At 39.5% G+C, this 26,443-nt stretch overlaps 1 protein-coding gene and 1 pseudogene across 4 annotated transcripts in view; one reads left to right on the top strand and one right to left on the bottom strand.

Moving 5' to 3' along the window:
• The window catches only part of TAOK1 (TAO kinase 1), a 191,186-nt gene that overhangs the window by 36,948 nt on the left and 127,795 nt on the right, over nt 1–26,443 (bottom strand). For 3 of the 4 annotated variants that reach the window (XR_001369549.2, XM_006165471.3, XM_027767110.1), the window contains 6 exons: nt 24,099–24,302; nt 19,873–20,007; nt 17,707–17,943; nt 13,563–13,691; nt 8,945–9,148; nt 4,877–5,116 (listed from right to left, as the gene is read on the bottom strand). Coding sequence is in view for 3 of the 4 variants with exons in the window: in XM_006165471.3 (XP_006165533.1) it covers nt 4,877–5,116; nt 8,945–9,148; nt 13,563–13,691; nt 17,707–17,943; nt 19,873–20,007; nt 24,099–24,302 (1,149 nt within the window). In the remaining variant the exon portion in view is untranslated. Of the gene's footprint in view, nt 1–4,876; nt 5,117–8,944; nt 9,149–13,562; nt 13,692–17,706; nt 17,944–19,872; nt 20,008–24,098; nt 24,303–24,666; nt 24,688–26,443 lie in introns of those variants that run through there. The other variant, XM_027767111.1, reaches the window with a different exon arrangement.
• LOC102502942 (heat shock factor-binding protein 1 pseudogene) lies at nt 21,209–21,558 on the top strand (annotated as a pseudogene).

Here is a 26,443-nt window from a genome sequence, read left to right as displayed (position 1 = left end):
GGAGAGGGAGGGAGGGAGGGAGGGGGAGAGAGAGAGAGAATAAGTGAGAGAGCAAGCTGCCAGGTCCAAGATTTGAACCATGCTTGGCCACATGGGAGTTCAGTACCTAAACCACCATGCCACTTGCCAGCCCCAATTACAGAAAATAAATAACCTTCCAGTTTGGTTTGTACCTATGGCTTTAAAACCATACTTGAATTTCAAGTTGTTTTAAAAATCCTGTGGTGGGGAGCCAGCAGATGGCCTACTGATTAAGGAGCTGGACTCCCACATGGTCGAACATGGTTCGAGTCCCTCACGTAGTGGCTTGAAACTTGCCAGGCACGAATATATGTGTGCCCAAAATCCCAGGAGGAGAATGAAGAGACTGTGGTGTGGCCATTCCCCCGGGGGGTGATTTCTCACTTTCTCTGTCTCCATCTTTCTGGTAAGCAAATATGCCCTACAGTAAAAATTTCTCTTAAAAAAAAAAAAAAAAATCCTGGGTTCCAGTAGGTTATGTGGTGGTTAAGGACTCTGAATTCCCAAATGGCTGACCACAGTTCGAGTCCTGGACCTGGCAGCTTGCTTTCTCACTTTCCCTCTCTTTCTGTCCCTCTCTGGTCAAATTTAAATAAATAAATAAATGAAAGAAAGAAAGAAAAGAGAAAAAGAAAAAATAAAATAATTCTAAAAAAAAAAAAAAAATCTGTTGGTGGGAGACTGTCTATTCAGTCAAATTATTCTTTCCAGTGCAAAAACAAAAGATATCTGAAAAATTATTATTAACTGTTTTCCTAAGTATTGACCAAGGAAGGTTATATTGGGAGTCAACATAACTACTCTGTAAATAGTGTATATTATCTATTTTGAAGACACAGCTAAGTTAAATTTTATTCAGAGTTGCATGAAACAGGTAAACCATCTTTTTTATTTGGAGAGTTTTTTTGCTATAGTATGTGCGCTCGCCAGAAAGACAGAGAGAGCAGAGACAGAAAGCGAGAAATCACCCCCGGGGGGGAGAGGGGGATGGCCACACCACAATCCCTTCTCCTCCATTCTCCTCTCAGGATATTGGGCATGCCTGCACATGTGCCTAGTGTGAGTTTAAGCCACTGGGTCTGGGACTTGAACCTCGGTCGACTACATGGGAGTCCAGTGACATAGCCATTACGCCATCTGCTGGTCCTGGTAAAGCATCTTAACTTTGCTTCTAAATTATGTTCAGGATAACTTTTTCTTTTTTCTTTTTCTTTTTATTTTTTAAACAGTTTGCTATAGGCCATATGTGCTCACAAGTGAGAGAAAAAGGAGAGAAAATGAGAAATCACCCCTAGGGAGAAGGCCACACTGTAATTCTTTCTCCTTCATTCTCTTGAGATTTGGGGTACACATATGCACCTGGCATTTTTTTTTTCCTTTTAATTAAAAAAAATTTTTTTAAGTTTGCTATAGTGCATATGTACTTAGATGTACTTAGCAGTGGCGGGGAGAAAAGAGAGAGAGAGGAAAAGGAGAGAGAAAGATAAAGTGAGAAATCATCCCTCTGTGACAATAGCCAAGCCACAATCCTTCTCCTCCATTCTCCTCTCAGGATTTTGGGCAATGTAGGTCCACATACCTAGTGTGCTTCAAGTCACTGGGTCTGGGAATCGAACCGCTCAGTCACTCACGTAGGATTTAGCCACCTTAACCTCCAAGCCACCAGTTGACCCCACTCTTATTTTCTTCCTTTTTAATTGCCAGGAAGCACAAGCACTCACCAGAAGGAGACAGAAAGTATCCCCCAGCAGGGTGTGGTCATGTCCCAATAACTTCTCCATTTTTCTATTCTGTTGGTATTTGGGGCATGTACACACACGTCTGGCCTGTTTTTCAAGCTACCACGGCCAGAATTCAAACTGTGGCTGACCATGTGGACTGTGGCTCCCTTAACCATTAGGCTATGGGGCTGGCCCAAGGGTGTTAGTTTGAATGGAGCTGGGTGGGAATTGAGAATATCCTTGGTGTGTTGTAACCTCTAGATTTCAACAGTTTCCTTCTGTGAATGAATTTCACTTTACTCCAGCACAGTTATTCAGGGTAAAACCAGTAACAATTTTACAGATTAAATAGCCAATATATTAAAAAGATCTTGCGAGTAGGATGGAAGGAAGAAGAGGTTTTAAGTAGGAAATACTTATTCCTATTGGGATATGGCCCTTACTAGATACAAAATAAAAGTTTAAGCCAGCCTGTGGCATGGTGTGGTTAAGATGGCTAGGTCCCACATGGCAGACTGTGCAGCTCAGGTCCTGGCCCTTGAAGTTTGAAAAACATGTATAATGTGTTTGAGTCCGTGTCCAAAATCATAATGGAGAATTGCAGCATGACCATCTCCCATGTGGGGTGCTTTCTCACTCCTTTCTCCCCAAAATGTACAGACATATATAGGTTAATTGGTTACTATTGCTGATGAGTCTACATGGTGTGTAGTTTTTTGTTTAAGATTCATTTGACTCTCATTCTTCAAATATTACAATTTATAAAACTTCGAAATTTCTTTTCTTTTATTTTTTAAGAGGGATTTTTGCTATAGGGCACATGTGCTTGCCAGAGAGGGACAGAAAGCAAGAAATCATCTCCCAGGGGGGATGACCACACTACAATCCCTTCTCCTCCAGTCTCTTCTAGGGATTTTGGGCATGCCCGCACATGCACCTAACATGAGTTTTTTGTTTGTTTGTTTTTTAAAGAATTATTTTATTTAACTTTATTGATTTATTTTAATTTGACCAGAGAGAGAAAGAGAGAGAGAAAAGGTGAGAAAGCAAGCTGCCAGGTCCGGGACTTGAACTGCAGTCGGTCATGTGGGAGTCCAGCACCTTTAACCACTACGCCACTTGCTGGCCCCATACCTGGCACCAGGTTTGGGAATCAAACTGCAGCCCACTATGTGGGAGTCCTGTGACATAACCATTATGACGTCATCTGTTGGTCTCAAACTTGGAAATTTCACAGAACTATAAACTCTGGTTGATTTTCGTGGAGGGTGGTGGACTAGCTATCAGAAGAACAAGGAAAAAGAAGGAAACCTCTCTTCTTTATTTTTAGTTTTTGGTATGCAGTGCATGTGTTTCAGACAGGGAGAGAGAGAGAGAAATCACCCCTGGGGAGATGGCCATGCCATAATCCCTTCTTCATTCTTCTCTCAGGATTTCGGGCACAAACACACATGCACCTGGCATGTTTTTCAAGTCACTGTGTTCGGAACTGGAAAGTTTAGGTGGTCATGTGAGACATACCTGCCTACACCTCTATGCCTTCAAACTTTTTCTTTTTCCCTTTTTTAAAAAAAATTTTATTTAATTTTATTCATTCATTCACTCATTCATTTTTTTTAAAAAATTTGACCAGAGAGAGAGAGACACAGAGAGAGAGATGGAAAATGAGAAAGCAAGACACCAGGTCCGGGACACGAACCATGGTCAGCCATGTGAGAGTATCCATCCAGCACCTTAACCACCATGCCACCTACTAATCCCCAACACATCTTTTCTCTTTCCTAAATTTTTAGAGTCGGGACCAGCAGATGACATGGTGGTTACATCACTGGACTTCCATGTAGTTGACCATGGTTCGAGTCCCAGATCCAGCAGCTTGAAACTCATGCCAGGAATGTGTGAGTGCACCTGCTGGCCCCCTGAAACCTTTTTCTTTATAAGGCACCTTTATATTTTTAAATCATGTATGAATCACACTTAGAACAAATTAAGACTGCAAAACTGTATTACTTAGAACAAAGAGAAGCCAATACGTTAGCAAACTGACATGTAGAAAACTGTATCAGAATCAAGGGCCAGCAGGTGGCATGGTGGCTAACGGTGCTAGACTACCACATGGCCAACCACGGTTCAAGTCCTGGACCTGGTAGCTTGCTTTCTCACTTTCCATCTCTCTCACTCTCTCTCATTCATTCTATACCTCTCTGATCAAATTAAAATAAATACATTGAATTAATTTTAAAAAAAGAAAAAAAAAACTGTATCAGAATCAAACATTTGGGCACATTTAAAAGAAGATTGATTCTGGGGCCAGCAGGTGATGTGCTGCTTGAGGGCACTGGACTCCCATATGGCTGATAAAGGTTCAGGTCCCAGATTGGGCAGCTTGTTTCCTCACCTCCCCACACACTCTATCCCTCTCTGGTCAAATTAAAATAAATAAATAAATAAAATTAAATGGGGAAAAAAAAAAAAAGAGATTGATTCTTATTTATTAGCACATCCCACAATTAAAAGTTTTGAGGATTTTTCAAAATTTTGTATTATGACAAGAAATACATTAGCAGGGTTGGCAGGCAGTGTGGTGATTAAGACGTTGGACTTCCACAGTCAACTGCAGTTCAAGTCCTGGACCTGATGACTTGCGTTCTCACTTTCTCTTTCTCCCTCTTTCTATTTCTCACTCTGTCTCTCTCTGTTCAAATTAAAATAAATAAATAAATAAATAAACAAAGTTAAATAAAATAATTCTTTGCGGGAAAAAAAAAGAAATACATAAGCAACAATCTTCAGTGACAGCTACTCCACATTAAAGCCAACTAAAGATGTTAAAAATGAGAAGAAAAATGGCCACCAGGTGGCGTGGTGATTAAGGCACTGGACTCTCACATGGCTAACTGAAGTTTGAGCCCCAGATCTGGTGGCTTGCTTTTTTGCTTTCTCATTTTTAACTTTCTCTCTTGCTTTCTTGAGAACACAACACACCCTATAGCAAATTAAAAAATAATAAATAAAAATAAATAAAGAATTCTTTGAAAAATAAGAAAAAAAAAGTTTACTCTATTTCTTTATGATCAGACATTTTCCTGCCTTTTTATTTTTTTCCCTCCCCAAGAAGCTTAAGTTAAAGGTACCTTCAAACTCTTAGGTTGTTGTCGAACTTCCATGACATGCTTTCGCCTTAGTTCTCTTTCTCTTCGCTTATTATATTCCAGCTGGTTAGTGAGTTCAGTTTGATGCTGCAATCTGATCAACTCACAGCGCATCTTCTGAATTGTGTTGAGGTGGCGGAACTCCAGTTCCTGCATGGATTCATGCTGTCGCAGTAGCATGGCGTGCTCCAAATCCTTCTGAGTTTGTCTTTTATTTAATTCCTAATCCATAACACAAAAGACAAAAGTATAATTTATTATTGCACAATGCCAGAAAAAATTGTAAAAAATGGAATAACTAGGAAACAGATGCGATGCAATTAACTCTCTGATTGAATAATGGCTACAATATAATATTAGGGTTCTATGACTTATTTTTATGTATTCACTTACTACTTATTCACACCCCCCCCCAAGTTTTTGTGATAGGGTGTGGGCAATTGCTGGAGAGAAGAGAGACAGTGAAATGAAAAATGATAAATCACCCCCTACGACAGATGGCCATGCCACAATCCCTTCTCTTCCTGGGTTTCTGCGCATATACACACACATGCCTGGAATGATTTTCAAGCCACGAAGTCCAGGACTCAAACCACAGTTGACCATGTGAAAGTCCAGTGCCTTAGCCACCACACCACCTGTTGGCCTCTGTTGTTGTTATTTTTTTTAAGAGATAAGATCTCATATTGCCCATGATGGCCTTGAATTTGTAATCCCTATTAAGCTTCCTGCCTCCACCTCTCAAGTAACTGAGACTACAGGCATGTGCCACTATACTTGGCTCCTTATTTACACTATTCTATCAGCATAAACTTAAGACATTATCCAATTTACCTTAAGAGACTTAACATCCTTTTCTTTGTTTCCTAATTTTGTATTTTAAGAGGGCTCCTAAGTCATCCTTTCAATCTTTCTAGAGTACACTATTCAATTCTATCACATGTAGTCTTCTTTGTTTAGTGTAGTGATTAAGACATGGACTCTAAAGCCAGACTGACTACATTCTAAATTCTGGAGCTGCTACTTATGCAGTGAGTCCTTGGGCTAAACTCTCTGGGCTTCAGTTACATCACCTCTCAAATAAAGATAATACAGCTACATCACAGATTTAACGTGAAGATGGAATGAGTTCATAAATGGAAAGTTTTCAGAATAATACCTAGCACATGATGCTCAATAAATATGTTTTTACTAAGTTATTTTCTTTAAAAACAGAAAATACATACATACATAATATGAAAGTCAACCTTGCCCAGTTTGATCCACAAACCTGCCCTGCAAAAGATTATACTTGTATATGTTTCTCAACCTTTCCCATACTTCCTGTGACATATCTATTATATGAAACCAGTTTTAAGAACTGAGTACTGGGACTAGCAGTTAGTGTAATGGCATAGTGTATGTCGCTGGACTCCCACGTAGTCGACTGTGGTTCGAGTTTCGGACCCAGTGGCTTAAATTCACGCTGGGCGCGTGTGCGTGCATGCCCAAGATCCCGAGAGGAGAATGGAGGAGAAGGGATTGCGGTTGGTCATCCTCCCTGGGGGATGATTTCTCGCTTTTTGTCTCTCTCTGTCTCTCTGTCTGGAGAGCACACGCGCCCTACAGCAAAAACCTCTCCAAAAAAAAAAAAAAAAGAACTGAGTATACTAAGGGGTAGGCAGGTGGCAAGGTGGTTAAAGGCACTGGACTTCCACATGGCTGACTGCAGTTCGAGTCCTAGACCTGGTGGCTTGCTTTCTCTCTCTCTCTCACTCACTCACTCTGTCCCTCTCTGGTTGAATGAAAATAAACAAAGTTAAATAAGATAATTCTTAAAACAAACAAACAAACAAACAAACAAAACACTGAGGGGGAACCAGCAGGTGGCATGATGGTTAAGGCGCTGGATACTTCCACATGGCCAACCATGGTTCAAGTCCTGGATCTGGTGGCTTGCTTTCTCACCTTTTCTCTTTCTCTCTATGTATGTCTCTCTCTGGTCAAAATTTTAAAATAAATGAATAAATTTAAAAAAAAAAGACACTTTGAGTACTAGAATACATTATAAACAAATATTTGCTTTCTTCACTTAACAATAATATAATGCACATATATCCAGATCAGTGCATTTCAAGTTCCATTGTAAGATATATTTTGAGATACAATAATTTTTTCCTTTGAAGAGGTTTTTGCTATAGGGCGCATGTGCTCGCCAGACAGAGACAGAAAGCGAGAAATCACCCCCGAGGGGGGATGGCCACACCACAATCCCTTCTCCTCCATTCTCCTCTCGGGATCTTGGACACACACACACATGTGCCTGGCGTGAGTTTTAAGCCACAGGGTCTAGGACGCAAATCGCAGTCGACTACATGGGAGTCCAGCAACGTAGTCATTACGCTAACTGCTTGTCCCCCAAGATATGATAATTTTTTGATCACTCTTCTGTGTCTGGACATTTAAGCTGTCCATATTTTTTCGTTTATAAACAAGTTTCAATAAATATCTATACATGATGCATCATATAGTCAGGTATTATTTTCGTATGGTACAGTTCTAGAACTGAATCTGATAGATAAAAGGCATGTATGCATAAATTTTTTTTTTTTTTTGGAAAAGTTTTTGCTATAGGGTGCACAAGCTCCCCAGAAAGACAGAGAGACAGATAGAAAGTGAGAAATCATCCCCTGGGGGGGATGGCCATGCTACAATCCCTTCTCCTCCATTCTCCTCTTAGGATCTTAGACCTACACACATGCACGCACATGCGCCCGGCATGAGTTTAAGCCACCAGGTCTGAGACTTTAACCATGGTTGACTGCATGAGAGTCCAATGACATAGCCATCACACTATCTGTTGGTCTTGTGTGTATTACATTTTAAAAGTAGGTAGTGGTGGTTAAGGTAGCTGGATCCCACATGGCTGACTGAGTTCAAGTCCTGGAACCGACAGGTACAAAACACACCAGGAGCATGTGTGCACATGTCTAAAATCCTGAAAAGAGAATAGAGGAGAAGGAATTGTAGCATGGTCATTTTCCCAGTATGCTATCTCACTTTCCCTTCCTCTCTTTTGGTGAGTGCACATGCTGTAAAAAAAAGGAAAGAAAGAAGAGGTTTCAGGTAAGAAGAACCCTAAAAAAATACACTTTTTTTTTTTGAGAGGTTTTTGCTATAGTGTGTGTGTGTTCGCCAGAAAGACAGAAAACAGAGACACAGAAAGCGAAAAATCATCCCCCAGGGGGATGGCCACACTACTGCAAATCCCTTCTCCATTCTCCTCTCGGGTTCTTTTTTTGGGGAAATATTAAATAATAATAGTAATAAAATTAAAGAGTTTTATAACATCTGCCCAATTAATAACAATGATATGAAGACAAAACCATACCTCATGCCATCCATTTGGGGTCAATGAAGGAAAAATTAATTTCCTCATACTTAAACATTAGTATTTCTTTCATTCACCAATTATTTAGAAAATATTTGTTGAATGACTGCTTATATGGGTCAGACACTGGGGATATAAACAACTGCATAAATCGGATTTTAGGCAACTTCTATTCTAGTATGACAGATCCTCACACCCCCCCACCCCCCCAAAAATCGTGTGCCTGTGTATATAAGAGAGGACTGCAATGAAGAGCACTTAAAGAAGAAAGAACAATGTGGTAGTATGAGAAAACATTTCTGAGGAGGAGATATTTGAGTACAGACATAAAGAAAGGAGAAAGTGGGGCTGGCAGGTGGCGTGGTGGTTAGAGGCGCTGGACTCCCACGTGGTTGACCATGGTTTGAGTCCCGGACCTGGTAGCTTGCTTTCTCACTTTCCTCTCTCATGTGTGCTCTCTCACTCTCTCACTCTGCCCCTCTCTGGTCAAATAAAATAAACAAACAAACAAATAAACAAATAAAGCTAGATAAAATAATTAAAAAAAAAAAACCAAGGAGAAAGTAAGCCATGTATATATCTGAGGAACAGTGATTCAGGCAGAGGGAATTATAAGTCCTGAGACTGGAATGCTTCTGTTTAATAGAGATTTAAAAACTTTATTCATCATTCAAACGTACCTCCCTGACAAGGTCCTGCTCCAAGTTATGACGCCCAAGTAACATTCTTCTCTTAAAGCGACGGCATTCCAGCTCTAGGTATTGTCTCTGACGTCGAAGAAGATTAGCTTCTTCTTCTGCTTGGAAATGCTGTATGTTTTCTTTTTGCTTTGAAAGCCACTCCTGCTTTTCTTTTTTTGGAGTGCTCTGGTTTTCATTCAGCTCCTGGCAATGTAAAAAGTAGTTCAGTTCAAAACCTATAAAAATTAACTACATGAATGTGTTATTTGGTGCTGGTAAATTTAAGTACAGGTACTAAATTGTATTTCCTCACTCATGCTCAGGCAAGGAAATGACTATGAGAATGTATTATTTTCTTCTTTTTTGAGTTATCCATGAAATACAACAGGAAAAAGAGATATTTACATGATAAAACACATATACTTTTTACCTTTGCTAGCTACATTTCTGATAGTTCCTAGCTTCAAAACAACATAGGGCCAGATGGTGATGGGGTGGTTAAGGCTCTGGACTCCCACATGGCCAACTGCAGTTTGAGCCCCAAACCCAGTGGTGTGAAAATTATGCCAGGCACATGTTGTGTGCATGTATGCCCCAAATCGCAAGAGAAGGAAGAAGAGATTGAGGCATGGCAATCCCCACTTAGGGAGTAATTTCTCATTTTCCCTCTTTATGTCTCTGGGAATGCATGAGCCTAATGGCAAAAACCAAAAGCAAAAGCAACGAACAAAAAAGCAACACATCCTTGAAAACTTTCTGAAGAAGAGACAGAAGGCATTGCTTTAGGTAAAAATCACATGTTAATTAAAATAGGACTAAAATACAGTTAACATCTCACTTCTTGACTTTCGACATTCTTTTTCCTTTCAGAGTTTATTTCTCCCATGAAAGAGAGAGAAAAAAAAAAAAAAAAAAAAAACAGAGACAGAGGCAGCACTCTCAATAAGTTTTTGACATTGTGATCTACCCCCAGCTTCAGCCAGATCTGGATCAATGGGCATGTTGGTGCCAGAATACTTAGGGTCTCACATGAACTGGAACATTCCCATGTAGGTCAGACATGCAGAACTTCACATTTTAACACTATACCATCAACCAGTTCCTTGATATTCATTTTTTTCTCCCTTGAAATTCTTCTTCTGTTTTTTTAAGAGAGATTTTTGCTATAGAGTGTGCCCGCTTGCCAGAGGACAGAAAGTGAGAAATCACCCCCAGGAGGATGGTCTTGTCACAATCCCTTCTCCTCTATTCTCCTCTTGGGATTTTGGGCATGCATGTACACGTTCCCTGGCCTGAGTTTTAAGCGGGTCTGGTACTTGAAGAACTGTGGTTGACTACATGGGAGTCCAGTGATGTAACCATTATGGCATCTGCTGGTCCCCCCCCCCCCTTTAAATTTCTTGATGCTAAGCTTTTTTCATTTTTTGGAGAGGCTTTTGCTATCGGGGGCGTGCGCTTGCGAGAAAGACAGAGACAGACAGAGAGACAGAAAGTTAGAAATCACCTCCTGGGGGAATTGCCATGCTGCAGGGATTACAGCATGGCCATCCCCCTGGGAAGTGATTTATCACTTTCTCTCTCTCTCAATCTTTTCCTGTGTCTCCAGTGCGCACATACACCCTATAGCGAAAATCTCCATTAAAAAAAAAATTATCACACAAACTACCTCTATGAAAATGTGTTTATTTGGGGTAAGAAGAAAAAACTAAATCAATGAGGCAAACCCAAGGATGCTAGGAAAGTTATAATGCATTTCTACATAGAAAATTACGGCATGACTTTCCCAAAAACCTATTAATTAATACTAATATATTTCCAAGCTAATCTCTCTCTCTCTCTTTCTTTCAAAAAACTGACCAGAGAAGGACAGAGAGAGAAAGAGAGAGAGAGAGAGAGAGAAAGAGAGAGAGAAAGCAATCTAACAGGTCCGGGACTTGAACCATGCTTGGCCATATAGGAGTCCTACGCCCTTAACCACCATACCACCTGCTGGCCCCATAATTCAGGCTTTCTTTAGACTAAATCCTTCCACCCCTTTGTAAAAATAATAATGAAGTATATCTTAAGGTAGTTTTCTTTATCAATACGTGTGTGTGTGTGTGTTTTGTGTGTGAGTGTGTATATATGTGTGTATATATAATATGTATATATTTTTAAAGAATTATTTTATTTAACTTTATTTATTTATTTTCATTTGACCAGAGAGGGACAGAGAGAGAGAGCGAAGGAAAGTGAAAAAGCAGACTGCCAGGTCTGGGACTCGAACTGTGGTTGGCCATGTGGGAGTCTAGCACCCTTAACCATCATGCCAGCAGGTGTGTATTTTAAGAGATATTTTTGCTATATGGCATGTGCACTCTCTGGAGAGACAGAGAAAAAGTGAGAAATTATCTCCTGGGGGTATGGCCATGCCACAATCCTTTTTCTATTCTCCTCTTGGGATTTTGGATACACACACAGTCATTCCTGGCATTGAGTTTTATGCTACGAGGTCCGAGAATCAAAACAGAGTTGGCTGTGTGGAAGTCTAGCACCTTAACCATTACGCCACCTGCTGGCCCCTACCTACATATTTAAATATGATGCTCTGAGCAATCTAGTCTACCTGTCTTCCTATCAATCAACCAGTCAAAGATAAAAAGACAAGGTCTTCTGTTGCGATCCTGCTACTTTAGCCTCCCAGCTGGGACTACACAAATATACCACCATGACCAGCTCTTTTTCTTTACACAGGTCTGACTATGTCACCCAGGCTATCCTTGAGTTCCTCCAGCCTTAGCATCACCAAGCAGCTAAGATTACAGGCCCATATCACTGTGCCCAGCCTTAAATTCACATTTAAAAGAAGTCCAAAGAGTAGCAAAAAAGGGCAAATAAATATGAAACTATGTAGTCATAAAGAAATAATCAGGAGACCAGTAGTTAGTGTAATGGCTATGTCACTGGACTCCCCTATAGTCGACTGCAGTTCGAGTCCCAGACCCAGTGGCTTAAACTCACGCCGGGCACGTATGCGTGCATGCTCAAGATCCCAAGAGGAGAATGGAGGAGAAGGGATTGTGGCGTGGCCATCCCCCCTGGGGGGTGATTTCTCACTTTCTGTCTGTCTCTCTCTGTCTTTCTGGTGAGTGCACATGCCGTATAGCAAAAACCTCTCCAAAAAAACAAAGAAAAAAGAAATAATCAGTATATTCTCCTATTAAAAAAATGTGGGGCCAGCCAGTGGTGTGGTGGGTAAGGTGGCTAGATCCCTCATGGTCGACTGTGCTGTTTGAGTCCCAGACCCTGTGGCTTGAAGAATGGAGAAGGTGTGGTCATCCTCCCTGCGGATGCTTTCTCCCCTCCCCGCGGATGCTTTCTCCCCTCCCCACACAAGTGCATACATCCTATAGCAAATTTCAAAACATAAAGAAACGTGTGTGTAAATTTTTCTTTTTTTTTAGTTTGCTATAGAATGTATACACTCACCGAAATGACACAGAAGGAAAGGAAGTGAGAAAGCAACCCCAGGGGGGTATGCCCATGCCAATCCCTTCTCCTTCACTCTCTTAGGATTTGGGGCACCCATGCACATGTGTCTGTCATGTTTTCTAAGTCTCCGGGTCCAGGACTCTGACCATGCAGTCAACCATGTAGAAGTCATTTGCCTCAACCAACATGCCATCTGGCTGGCCCCAGAAATGTGTGTTTTTCTCATATGGCTCAAATGTATTTATTTCTGTTCATTTTCTTTTGTCTCTCTTTTTTTTTAAAAAAAAAAACAATTATTTATTTATCAAATCTATTTATTGTTATTGTTTTTTAGTTCGACCACACAGAGACAGAGAAAGGAAAAATGAGAAAGCAAGCTACCAAGTTGAGGACTTGAACTGGGGTGGCCATGTGGGAATCTAGTGCCTTTAGTCACCATGCCACCTGTCAGCCCCCTATTTCTGTTTCTAATGAATAAGTCACTTTAAAATTATAAAGCAGGGCAAGCAGGTAGTGCAGTAGTTAAGACACTGAACACTCCCATGTGGCTGACCACGGTTTGAGTCCCAGGTCTGGTGGTTTGCTTTCTTACTTTCCTTCTCTCTGTCTCTCTCTCTCTCTGGTCAAATTAAAATAAATGAATGAACAAATAAAATTAAATAAAATAATTCTTAAAAAAAATACTTAGAAAGGGGAGGTTTTTTTTTTTTTTTTAAAGTTTATTTATTTATTTTATTTTGACCAGAGAGGGGGGAGAAAGGAGGTTTTCTTGCTACAGGGTGTGTGCACTCGTCAGAAAGACAGAGGGAGACAGAGAGATAGAAAGCGAGAAATCCCCTGGGGGGATGGCCACGTCGCAATCCCTTTTCCTCCATTTTCCTCTCGAGATCTTGGGCATGCACGCACACGCGCCTGGTGTGAGTTTAAGTGACCGGGTCCAGGACTTGAATTGTGGTCAACTACATGGGAGTCCAGCAACAGAGCCATTACGCTAACTGCTGGTCCCACTTAGGTGCCTTCTTTTAAACTGATATATTTAGTGGCCATAAACAAAAGAAAAATTTATTGTACTAGTTCCATCAGGTGATCACCATAGATAAGATAAATAAGCAGGTAACTGGCTTGAAAATTTTTATAAATTAAGTACCTCCTTAAGCTGCTCTTTTCGAAGTTTATATTCTCTTTTCTGGGACTCCAAAAAACTATTCAGTTCTTTTTTCTGTTGGGCCTGAATATGTTGCTGAAATTTTTTTTCCTCATTAGCCATCACTTTAGCCTACATGAAATTTAAAAATGAATTAAATTAGTTAATCAGACAGATTCAAAGCAGCAGTTTAATATACATCACAAAGAATACATTTTTTTTTATAGAACAAAAATATCAGTAGAAGCGTTATAAAATCAAAGACCTAACCAAATTATTAACAAGTGTTATTTAACACTCTTTTTTGGACTCTGGAGAAGTAGTAAAGTGAAAATAATATTTAGAAGGTTGATCTCTTAAGGGATCAAAATGTTTTTCATCTTTTTTGTTTTCAGTTCAAAGTATAACCCTTCCACCCCCCAAAAAAACAAAATACATATTTATCCTCAAGTGTAATAAAACCATAATCTTTACCTAGAGTAATATATATCAAATAATAGAATATGTTCAGTCTTAAATTAAACTTTCATCTCTAATTTATATATTAAGTACTATGAGAATGATAAATAATATAAGTATCATACTATTATACTTCAGATTATATACATAATATGTATTCACTGCAGAATATTTTAAAAATACAGAGAAAAAAACAAAAAAAATCTTCTATGATAACTGATTTTAGCACCCAAAGATACCAATTTTGGTAAATACATACATACATGTGTATGTATATATAAATACACACATACATTGTGTGTATGTGTATATATATGTGTACACACAAATATGTATGGATTTATACACACACATACATCCACATATATATTTTAAAACAAGTTTATAATCATACTATACATCCTGTTTCATGAACTACTTTCCCGAATATGTTAGTATCTATATTTTCTCAAGCTATTAAAAATACTACCCAACACTGGGACCAGCAGTTAGCATAATGGCTATGTCGCTGGACTCCCATGTAGTCGACCGTGGTTCGCATCCCGGACCCAGTGGCTTAAAAAAACTCACGCTGGGTGCGTGTGCGTATGTACCCAAGATCCCGAGAGGAGAATGGAGGAGAAGGGATTGCGGCGTGGCCATTTCCCCTGGAGGGTGATTTCTCGCTTTCTGTCTGTCTGTCTCTCTCTGTCTATCTGGTGAGTGCACATGCCCTATAGCGAAAACCTCTAAAAAAAAAGAAATACTACCCAACACCAACGGGATTATAAATACCTCAATACTGATTAATCAAATTATTTCAAAATCAATTATTTATTTATATCATTCATTCTTTTGCCAAATTTCCTCCAACTACGAGAGTGGTTTTATTTAGAGGGTAGAAAAGGGAGAACAGGGTAGGTATTTAATGTGTGTAGACTACCAAGACATATTTTGATGAAATATTGGACTTTTATTGAGAATCTTTCATTCTACTTAACAAACATGATCATCAAAATAAAAGGAAACAGGAGGCATGGCATCGGGTCGCAGGTGGTTAAGGTGCTAGACTCCCACAAGGCTGACCATGGTTTAAGTCCCAGACCTGGTGGCTTGAAAATCATGATAGGTACCTGTGCATGCATGCTCGAAATCCCAAGTGGAGAACAGAAGGGGAAGGATTGAGGTTTGGCCTACCCCTTTTGGGAGGGTGGGGTGATTTCTCACTTTCTCTCTCTCCAGTGAGAATACATCCCCTATGGCAAACAAAAAACAACAACAAAAAAAAAAACAACAAAAAACCACACAACAATAAAAAAGAAACTGATGGGACACCAAAAACATGAGGCCGGCAGGTGGTGTAGTGGTTAAGGGCACTGGACTCTCACATGGCCGAATGCAGTTCAAGTCCTGGAGTTCCAGACCTAGTAGCTTGCTTTCTTACTTTCTGTCTCTCTCCTCTCCCACTCTGTTCCTCTCTGGTCAAATTGAAATAAATAAATAAAGTTAAATAAAACAATTCTTAAGACAAAACAAAAAAGCGTCAGCAGAGGGACAGCCTGTGGTGTGGTAGTTAAGGCAGTTTGATCCCCCTCACTGCAAAGTGAGTCCCAGATAGGTGGCTTGAGAAATATGCCAGGTATATGCACATATGCGCTCAAAATCCTAAACAGAGGGAGAAATAGAGGAGAAAGGATTGTGGTGTAACCATCCCCCTTAGAGGATGCTTACTCACTTTCCTTGTCTCTCTCTGGCAAGAAAATGTGTACTCTAGCAAATTTAAAAAAAAAGAAAAGAAAAAAAAGAAGAGGTTCCATGCAATAAGAACCCTAAAAAAATACACTTTTTTTTTTTTTGAGAGGTTTTTGCTATAGAATGTGTGCGCTCGCCAGAAAGACAGAAAACAGAGACACAGAAAACGAAAAATCATCCCCCATGGGGATGGCCACATGACCCGCAATCCCTTCTTCTCCATTCTTCTCTCAGGTCTTTTCTTTTTTTTTTTTTTGAGAGGTTTTTGCTATAGGGTGCCTTTTTTTGCTATAGGGCATGTACGCTCTCCAGGAAGACAGAGAGAGACAGAGAGACAGAAAGCGAGAAATCACCCCCAGGGGAGGATGGCCACTCCATAATCCTTTCTCCTCCATTCTCCACTCAGGATCTTGGGCATGCACGCACATGCGTCCGGTGTGAGTTTAAGCCACTGGGTCCAGGACTTGAACTGCAGTTGACTACATGGGAGTCCAGCGACATAGCCATTATGCCAACTGCTGGATCCCAAAATACACCTTTTTAATACAGTATAATAATGATAATTATCTGCAAATAATCAAATAGGCTATATCAATTTGAGCCTCTCATAATTTGTTCATTTTTATTTTACTGTAGTTTTTTATTTTTTGGAGAGGTTTCTGCTAAAAGGCATGTGCACTTGCCAGAGAGACAAAAAGCAAGAAATCCTCCCCCAGGGGGAATGGCCATGCCACAATCCCTTCTCCTCCATTCTCCTCCTGGGATCTTGGGTGCGCATGCACTGGGTGTGAGTTTAAGCCACCAGGTCTGGGACTTGAACTGCAGCCAACTATATGGGAATCCAGTGACATAGCCATTATGCCAACTGCTGGTTCCATTTTATTTATAGTTTTTATTATAGGGTATGTGCACTCGCCAGAGATAGAGAGAAGGAAGGTGAGAAATCACCCCCGGGGGAATGGCCAGGCTGCAATCCATTCTCTGTTTTCCTCTCAGGATTTGGGCTCAATGGCACACGCACCTGGTGTGATTTTCAAGCCACTGTGCTCGGGATTTAAACGAAGGTCAGCCATGTAGGAGTCCACTGCCTTAACTGCCATGCCACTTGCTAGCCCTTGAGCCTCTCATAATTTTTAACTGCCATTATTTCATTATATTATAATAATTTCAATTAAACTATGCTATAAAAAATGTTATAGGCAGGTGGCATGGAGGTTAAGGCAGCTGGATCCCACACGGTTGACTTCACAGGTCAAGTACCAGATCCGATGGGTTCAAAATCCTACCAGATACATGTGAGTGTGTGCCCAAAACCCCAAGAGGAGAATGGAGCAGGGGGACTGTTGTATGGGCATCCCTGCTAGGGGGTGATTTCTCATTTTCTCTCTCTCTTTCTTGCACTTGCCCTATAGCAAAAACTAGAAGTATTGCTATAAACCTAAGAAAGGCTTCCCAAAATTCAGAGAATCATAAGTAATTTTTTTGAGACCAAAATCATCAATAGCTAGGAAATTCTCAGATAATCAGGGTAACAAAAGTTTAGAATGGGAGAGAGTATTACCAACTATGATACTATAAACTATCAGGAAAAGATTCTATGTCTATTTGTTCCCAGATTTACTTAGTAATTAATGTTAAAACACGCTGGTATTTATGTTCACAATTTGGTTGGTTATCACAATAACTACATGATGAATTTCTCCAATAAGTAAATAATTTAAAAAATTGTTTTAAATGAATGCACAAAATTAGTAAGAAAAATTCAGAGGCCATCTTTTTGTGATTATCTGTTATGAATTTACAGAAAGCCTTACATGAGTTACATAAATGCTTCTCCCTCTCTCCCATCAGCATACTTGGATCCTGGAAACACATATCCTAACATAAAAATGTCAGATTGGTTAATTGAGACGGTCACAAGGTAAAACAAGCAAATTAAATAAACTGAACCAGCCACCTCTTTTTCCATAGCAGCCTGGTGTTTCTTGATAAGTTTCTCCATTTCTGCAGCAAAATTATTACGCTGAGTTTCAAGATCTTTGTCTAATCTGAGGCGGTGTTCATCCATCTCAGCCTTTAGTTTATTTTCTAATGTCATTAGTTGCTTTTGATGCTGCCTTCTCATTCGCTTATAGCCAGACATCTGTTCTCTGAGCTCAGAGTCCTGCTCATGTTCTTGCATTTGCCTTGTTACCTAGACATACAAACAATGAAAAGAAAAGAAGAAAAGAAAGCCAAACATTTTTCTGTGAAAGCATTTTAGACCATTTTACTATTCACTAAGTAATTAGTGTAAGAAATCTCAATTTTAGGAGCTTCCAATTAAATTTCTAGCCTATCTTTTAAAAAATAGACAAACTAGTTCTAAAATGTATATGAAAATGCAAATAACGTAGAACAGCTAATATAATTTCTCTCACACTCTCTTTTTGTCATAGGGTGTAGGTGCTTGCCAGAGAGAGACAGAGAGAGGGAGAGTGAAAAAATATCCCCTGGGGGATAGTCATGCAGCAATCCCATCTCCTCCTGTCTCCTCTTGGGACTTTTGGCATGCAGGCTATTCACCCACTCAGTGTGATTTTCAAGCTGCCAGATCTGGGACTCGAATTGTGGTCAGCCATATGGAATCTAGTGTCTTAACTACCAAGCCACTTGCTGGCTCCTAGTCAAAACAATCTTGAGGGGAAAAAAAGGTTGAAGAACAGTAATCAAAACAATGTGTTATTAGTGACAGATATGCTTAAGAAATCAAGAGAACTGAATAAAACTAGAAACAGATCCACACATGTTCAACTGATTTTCTATCAGAGTCAAGTTAGGGACCAGCAGATGGTATAGTGGTTATGTTGCTACACTCCCACATGGCTGACCACAGTTTGAGTCCCACACCTGGCGGCTTGAAATTCCCACGAAGTGCACGTGTGTGTGCTTGCCCAAAATCCCAAGAGAAGACTGGAGAAGAGGGGACTGTGGCATGGCCATCACCCCTGTAGGGTGATTTTGTTTCTCTGTCTCTCTGGTGAGTAAACATGCACTATAGCAAAAATTCTCTCTCTCAAAAAAAAATCAAGCTGGGGCCGGCAAGTGGCATGGTGGTTAAGGGCGCTGGACTCCCACATGGCCGACCACGGTTCAAGTCGGACCTGGTAGCTTGCTTTCTCACTTCCTCTCTCTCTCTCTGTCTCTCTCTGATCAAATTGGAAAATAATAATAATAATAATAATGATAAATAAAGTTAAATAAAATAATTCTTTAAAAAAAAAAAAAAGTCAAGTTAATTCAGAGGAAAGGCAAGTGACTTTAACAAATCCTGCCAAAACAACTGATTCTCTGTATAGTAAAAAATATCACTTACTCCATATACAAAATTAACTTGAGAAGGATTATTTGACCTAAAACATAAAACCTAGAACCATAAGACAGAAACAGCAAACACTTAATCCTCATTACCTTGGGGTAGGCAAATATTTGTTAGGGCATAAAAAAACAATGGCCATAAAGAAAAACATATATAAACTCAATTTTTAAATAATAATTTTGATTTATGTTTTTTTTTTTTTTTTTTTAATTTGACCAGAGAGGGACAAAGCGAGAGAGTGAGAGAGAAAGAAAGTGAGAAAGCAAGCTGCCAGGTCCAGGACTTGAACTGTGGTCAGTCATGTGGGAGTCCAGCAGCCTTAACTACCATGCTACCTGCCTGTCCCTTCATTTTTTTTTTTTTAAGAGAATCTTGCCACAGGGCACATGCACTAGTCAGAGATACAGTGAGAAATCATACCCTGGGGGATGCCATGCTGCAATCCCCTCTCGAGATTTTGGGCACGCATATACACATGCCCAGCATGAGTTTCAAGCCTTCGGGTATGGGACTTGAACCATGGTTGACCACGTGGGAGTCCAGTGACTTAACCACTACACTATCTGTTGGTCACTTAAAGATATTAATTTAACATTTCTCAAAATGCTTTGCATAGTATTTTTCCTCATATCAAGTATTCAAATGCTGAATGAATACTTTATAAAATAAAGCCCAAATATTAAATAAGATATAGTTATACTTAAATCTATAATGCCAAGGGCCCCCATGAAAAATGTTTCTCTCTAATTCAGGAAAAGTACATACCAGTGATGCTGTCCGTATTGTAGCAAAGTGTTCTCGATTACGATAGTGTGATTTGTGACGAGATACTTGGGGAGGAGATTGTGGATCTGATGCTCTTGTTCTAGGCTCTCCCTCTTCTCTGTAATTTTCTTCCTCCTAGGCAAAGAAAAAAAATATTATGTAAGGTGTACAAACGCAGTTTGTTTCAACCTACAAGGAAATTAAAGTTTAAAAACGTGATCAATAAATCTTAGAAATGTGTAATGTTAAAAAGAAACAACGATGGGGCCAGCAGGTAGTGTGGTAGTTAAGGTGCTTGACTCCCACGTGCTGGACTGCAGTTCAAGTCCCCAGACCCAGTGGCTTGAAAATCACATGGGGCACATGCACAAAATCCCAAGAGGAGAAAGAAGAAGAAAGACTGTGGCATGGCCATCACCCCTGGGGGATGATTTCTCACTTTTCTTCTCTCTTTCTCTCTCCGGCATGTGTACACACACTATGGCAAAAACCTAAAACAAACAAAAAAACCCACCAATAAGAACAACAAGAAAGATGACATTTTATTTTCAACATAAATAGAATTAGAAGAAATTATTTCCCCAGTGTGAAAAATATCACATAGATTCAAGAAAAGGAAATGTCTATGGTTCAATTTATATCCTACTCATTATAGGCAAAACTGAAAGCATTAACATAACCTTAAAACAAATTGATTTAAAAAAAATGTAGCCAGGGGCCGGCAGGTGGTGTGGTGGTTAAGGGTGACTAAGGCTAGACTCCAACATGGCCAACTGAGGTTCGAATCCTGAACCTGATGGCTTGCTTTCTCACTTTCTCTCACTCTCTCATTCTGTCTCACTCTGGTCAAATTGAAATAAATGGGTAAATAAAGTTAATAATAAAAATATGAAAAAAAATGTAGCCACTATTCTAACAAAAAAAAAAAAAAAAAAAAATTTTAGCCACTATTCTAAATAACAGCAATAAAAAATTAATCAAAGACTCTAGTTTAAGAAGCAATGTAGTATAAAACTAAATACTTCTGTCCTTTATCCAAAATACATAAGCAAAAAATAGTTTTAAGAAATTGAATAACTAGGGAACCAGCAGATGACATAATGGTTATAACACTGGACTCCCAAACAGTCAGTCATAGTTTGAGTCCTGGACCCGGTGGCTTAAAATTCATGCTGGGCCATGTGCATGTGTGCCCAAAATCCTGAGAGAACGGAAGAAAAGGAATTGCAGTGTGGACATCCCCCTGGAGGGTGATTTCTCACTTTCTGTCTTTGTCTCTCTGGGTTATATCCTATAGCAAAAATTTCTCAAAAAAAAAAAAAAAAAAAAGGAGCAACCACCGCCAAGCTGGGCACCGGGGAGATGGCCAAGACTGACCCCAAGATCATGCAGGACCTGACCTCTGTGGTGCAGACTCTCTTGCAACAGATGCAAGATAAATTTCAGACCATGTCCAACCAGATCATTGGAAGAATTGATGATATGAGTAGTCGCATTGATGATCTGCAGAAAAACATCGCCGACCTCATGACAGGCTGGCGTGGAAGAGCTAGAAGGTGAAAACAAGATACCTGCCACACAGAGAGTTGAAGGTTGCTAATAATTAACACCAAAATCTGGAACACCAAGAGGAGACCAGCTGGCTTTCTGAGCTAACCTCTACGTGTAGACAGGTTTTATATTCTAAGTGTGCGTTCTTAACCATATGAGTTTAAAGAGTGACTACCCCCAGTGTCTTGAACATGTTATCTTCACATTTCAGGCCTTGGTCAGTTGTGCTACTAATTATTAAACACTAAAACTTTGGCAGTTCCTGCATAAGATTGTCAAAAAAAAAAAAAAAAAGAAAAAGAAAAAGAAAAGAAAAAAAAAGAAATCAAAGAACTAGTATCTTTCTTTGCATACCTCAGTTTACTAACTGAAGAGGAAGTCAGTTAAGTAACAACCAACTAATTCTGGTCATTATCTTCTTTTATGATTTGATTCCCATGCCTAATATAAAAAGTAAACATGATTTTGCTTAGAATAATACCATGACTTACCTGAACCATATCTAATAGCTTGTGTGTTAAAGTCTTTATGTAGAAGAATGGAGGAGGCATGGGCAGGGCATTATATAAAACAAAAAATCTGCCATCTTAAGTATTTTAAGTGGTATTAAATATATTTGCAATTGTGTGCCGCTATTATTTCCAAAGCTTTTTTATCTCCCCAAATATAAACTCTGTATCCATTAGCAATAACTTCCCATTTTACTTTCTGGCCAGTTCCACTAATCTCTAATCTACTTTCTGTAGCTATAGATTTGTCTATTTTAGATATTTTGTGTATTTAATTATATTTGTCTTTCTGCATCTGGCTTATATCACTTAGCATGTTTTTGAGAGTCATTCATATTACAGCATATATCAGAACTTCATTCCTTTATATACCTGAATATTATCCCACTGGATGTATGTATCACAATCTGTTTATCCATTCATCTGTTAATGTACATTTTAGTTATTTGTACATTTTAGCCACTATGCCTATTAACTTAAGTAATATGCAAACTGTCAAGTTTAAAAGAAAGCATTCTTTTTTTTTTTTTTTTGAGAGGTTTTTGCTATAGGGCGTGTGCGCTCGCCAGACAGACGGAGAGAGACAGAGAGACAGAAAGCAGGAAATCACCCCCCAGGGGGGGTGGCCACACCGCAATCCCTTCTCCTCCATTCTCCTATCGGGATCTTGGGCATGCACGCACACGTGCCCGGCGTGAGTTTAAGCCACCGGGTCCGGGACTCGAACCGCGGTCGACTACGTGGGAGTCCAGCAACATAGCCATTACGCTAACTGCTGGTCCCTAAAAGAAAGCATTCTTACTAATTGCTAAGAGGAGTTACCTGACTTTCTAATATTTTTGAGAAAAATTTAAATTCTGTACTAAAAAATGCAAAGAATAATGTAAAAAGCACCCGCATTTCTTAAATATAGAAATTATAATTTAAAAAATTATATTTGCTGTCAATTTAAAGATATATCAATTATGGATAATTAAGTCACTTTTCATCGTTACCTATCTCAACCTTTTCTCTCATTTATTGAAGGAATCCATAATCATGAATTTCTTTTTTTTTTTTTTGAGAGGTTTTTGCTATAGGGCGCGTGCGCTTGCCAGACAGACAGAGAGAGACATAGAGACAGAAAGCGAGAAATCATCCCCCAGAGGGGATGGTCATGCCGCAATCCCTTCTCCTCCATTCTCCTCTCGGGATCTTGGGCACATGCGCACATGCGCCCGGCATGAGTTTTAAGCCACCAGGTCCAGGACGCGAACCGTGGTCGACTACGTGGGAGTCCAGCGACATAGCCATTATGCTAACTGCTGGTTCCCCATAATCATGAATTTCATGTGTATCTTTCACAATATTTAATATTTCACTTTCTAAGAAGTAACTCCAAAAAATAAATTACATAGCATTCTGTACTTTTTCCTGCTAAGGTAGTTTTTTTTTTGGTTGTTTATTTTTTGGAGAGGTTTTCGCTATAGGGCATGTGCACTTGCCAGACAGACAGAGAGAGACATAGAGACAGAAAGCGAGAAATCACCCCCTGGGGGGATGGTCACGCCGCAATCCCTTCTCCTCCTCCATTCTCCTCTCGGGATCTTGGGCATGCACGCACACGCACCCGGCGTGAGTTTTAAGCCACCAGGTCCAGGACACAAACCGCGGTTGACTTCGTGGGAGTCCAGCAACATAGCCATTACGCTAACTGCTGGTTCTCATTGCTTTTTTTTTAATAGAGACTTTTGGTATACAGAGCATGCGCTCACCAGAGAGACAGAAAATGAGAAACCCCCCACACCCTCCCGGGGAAGGCCATGCTGGAATTCCTTCTCCTTCATTCTCCTCTTGGGATTTTTGGTGCACAAATGCATGTTCCTGGTGTGTTTTAAGCCACTGGGTCTGTGTTTCAAGCCACGTGGGAGTCCAGTGACAAAATCATTATGCCATCTGCTGGTGTCCCTGCTAAGATTTTTAAATAGTTACACTTTTTTAATTCTCCAAACATTGTTTCTCCTAATACAGATAAAAGATTAATACTTGACAAAGACTACTGGCCATGTTAAAAAAATGTTCCAAAGTTATGAAACTTCAAAGAAATTCTTCTTTGCTTAAACTAATCAAGTGAAGAAAATCATTTACAAAAGGTAAAATTTTTTTCACTGAAATCCAAATACTTACAGGTTTCAAATGGATGACGGAACTGTTAGACATCACTGTATGGTCTCCCTCCATCATGTCTAGCTCACTCTTGTCATCTGAGGCATCTGGAAGACTGTTAACACTACTACTTTGGCTACTGGCACTGATGGACATACTGGGAATAGACTGATTACTTCCAACACTATTCACTGTTCCTGTTCGTCCAACACCATGATCTTGTTCCTAAAGAAAAAGAACATTAGACTCAAATATCTGTGTCTCTTCTCAATTCTTAATTATGATTCTGGCACACAGCTTGGCATAAGTCATTAGAAAATTAGAGGTGTATCATGAGAAATTCCCTTCATTAGTCAACACTAGAAAGTTTATTAACTGTTAGTAAACAAAAAAACAAACAAAAGTAACCAACAAATAACTAATGAAAAACTGTGTAAAGACAGTTGATCAGTTTTGGATGATTTCCAAAGTGTAATATTTGAAAATCATTTCTATAACACATTTCATGGGGCATAAACAGAGATTCTGCTCATTTTTCAATGATTCTCATAGTTAACACAAATACCTCTTTCTTAAATGCTATAAATACCATTTTTAGCTATTCTTCTTTTATTGAAGACTTTTACACATATATTCTTCTTTCTTCTTGAAAATATAGTCTCAGGATTATCTTTCTATCACTGAATAATTTAGTATTAGTTTCTATCTATTCTTCTATAAACCAAGAAGTACGTATTACATATATACTCAACCATAGGCAAAAGAATGTTTTGCAGAAGTAACCCAGCAGCCAGGGTACCTAGGTAACAACATTCTGATTCTTACCTTATCTGAATTCTATAGGTATGTAAAATGGAAAAAATACAGATACATGGTATATGTATAGAGGGGATTTTCTTATAGCCCCAGCCTAACAAAGATGTTGTTAAAGATTTAATATATAGAATTTTATTTTTATTAATCTTACACCTTTAAGTATGTCATATATTTAAAATAGTCCCAAACTACTTTTTAGTTACTAGCATAAGAGGGCTAGCCACTGGTGTAGTGGTTAATGTAGCTGGATCTCACATCACTGACTGAGTGATTCAAGTCCTGGGCATGGTGGGTTGTAAAATACACCAGATATGTGTCTCTCTGTTTCTCTCTGGATAGTGCACAAGCTCTATGGCAAAAAACAAAACAAAACAAAACAAAACAAAACAAACAAACAAAGAATTAAACAACAGGGGTCAGATGGTGATACAGAAATAACCTGACAGGTTATGAGAAAAGCCCTGGGTTTATGTCCCAGGACCTAACTGGGCATGTTGGTCATATGCCTATGACCCACGTCAGCTGAGACGGGTGGGGTGATGTGGTGTGAGGATCCTCTTGGATGTGCCTCTCTCTCATTGAAGAAATAAATGTATAAAAGTCAAAAGAAAATTTAAAAACAACCAAAAACTATAAGAAATTGTTATATTTTATAGACCACTAATTATTAAGTGTTATTAAAAAGTAAAACACGGGACCAGCAGTTGGTGTAATGTCTATGTTGCTGGACTCCCATGTAGTAGACTGCGGTTCGAGTCCCAGACCCAGTGGCTTAAACTCACGCCAGACACGTGTGCATGCGTGCCCAAGATCCCAAGAGGAGATGGGAATGCGGCATGGCCATCCCCCTTGGGGGATGATTTCTTGCTTTCTGTCCTTCTGTCTCTCTCTGTCTTTTTGGTGAGTGCACGCGCCCTATAGCAAAAACCTCTCAAAAAATAAAATTAAATTAAAAATTTTAAAACTTAAAAAGTAAAAGCAAGGGAGATGCTGGACTCTCACATGGTCAACTGCAGTTTGAGTTCTGGACCCAACAGCCTGATACTCACACTGGGCACGTGTGCGTGTGTGCCCAAAATCTCAAGAGGAGAATGGAGGAGAAAAAACGGCAGCATGGCTATACCCCTCCGGAGAGTGATTTCTCACTTTCTCTCTTTTGTCTGTTTCTCCAGCAAGCGCATGTGCCCTGCAGTAAAAATCTCTCTTAAAAAAAGTAAGTACTGTTTATGGTTTCAGAATGCAAATCTGAATCTCTCCCTAGAAAGCAATAGAAAAAATTAAAAGATTTGGAAGTCTGATCTTTTAAAACTATTTTGTTATAGGATATGTGCACTTGCCAGAGGAAGACAGACAGAAAGTAAAAAATCACTTCCTGGGGAGACAGCCATAATCCTCTCTATTCTCTTCCTGGGACCCTGGATGTATACGCACAACACCAAGGATGTTTCCACCAGTCTGGGACTCTAACCACAGAGTCCACCAGGTGGGATTCATTGCCTTAACCATCACGCCATTTGCTGGCCCCAGGAATGCTGACTTTTAGAGAAAAA

The sequence above is a fragment of the Tupaia chinensis genome, unplaced genomic scaffold (assembly GCF_000334495.1).
Source record: "Tupaia chinensis unplaced genomic scaffold, TupChi_1.0 Scaffold143921_1, whole genome shotgun sequence".
NCBI classification, from domain to species: Eukaryota; Metazoa; Chordata; class Mammalia; order Scandentia; family Tupaiidae; genus Tupaia; species Tupaia belangeri.
Note: the sequence above shows the minus strand (reverse complement) of the source record. Positions and strands in the feature narration are given on the sequence as shown.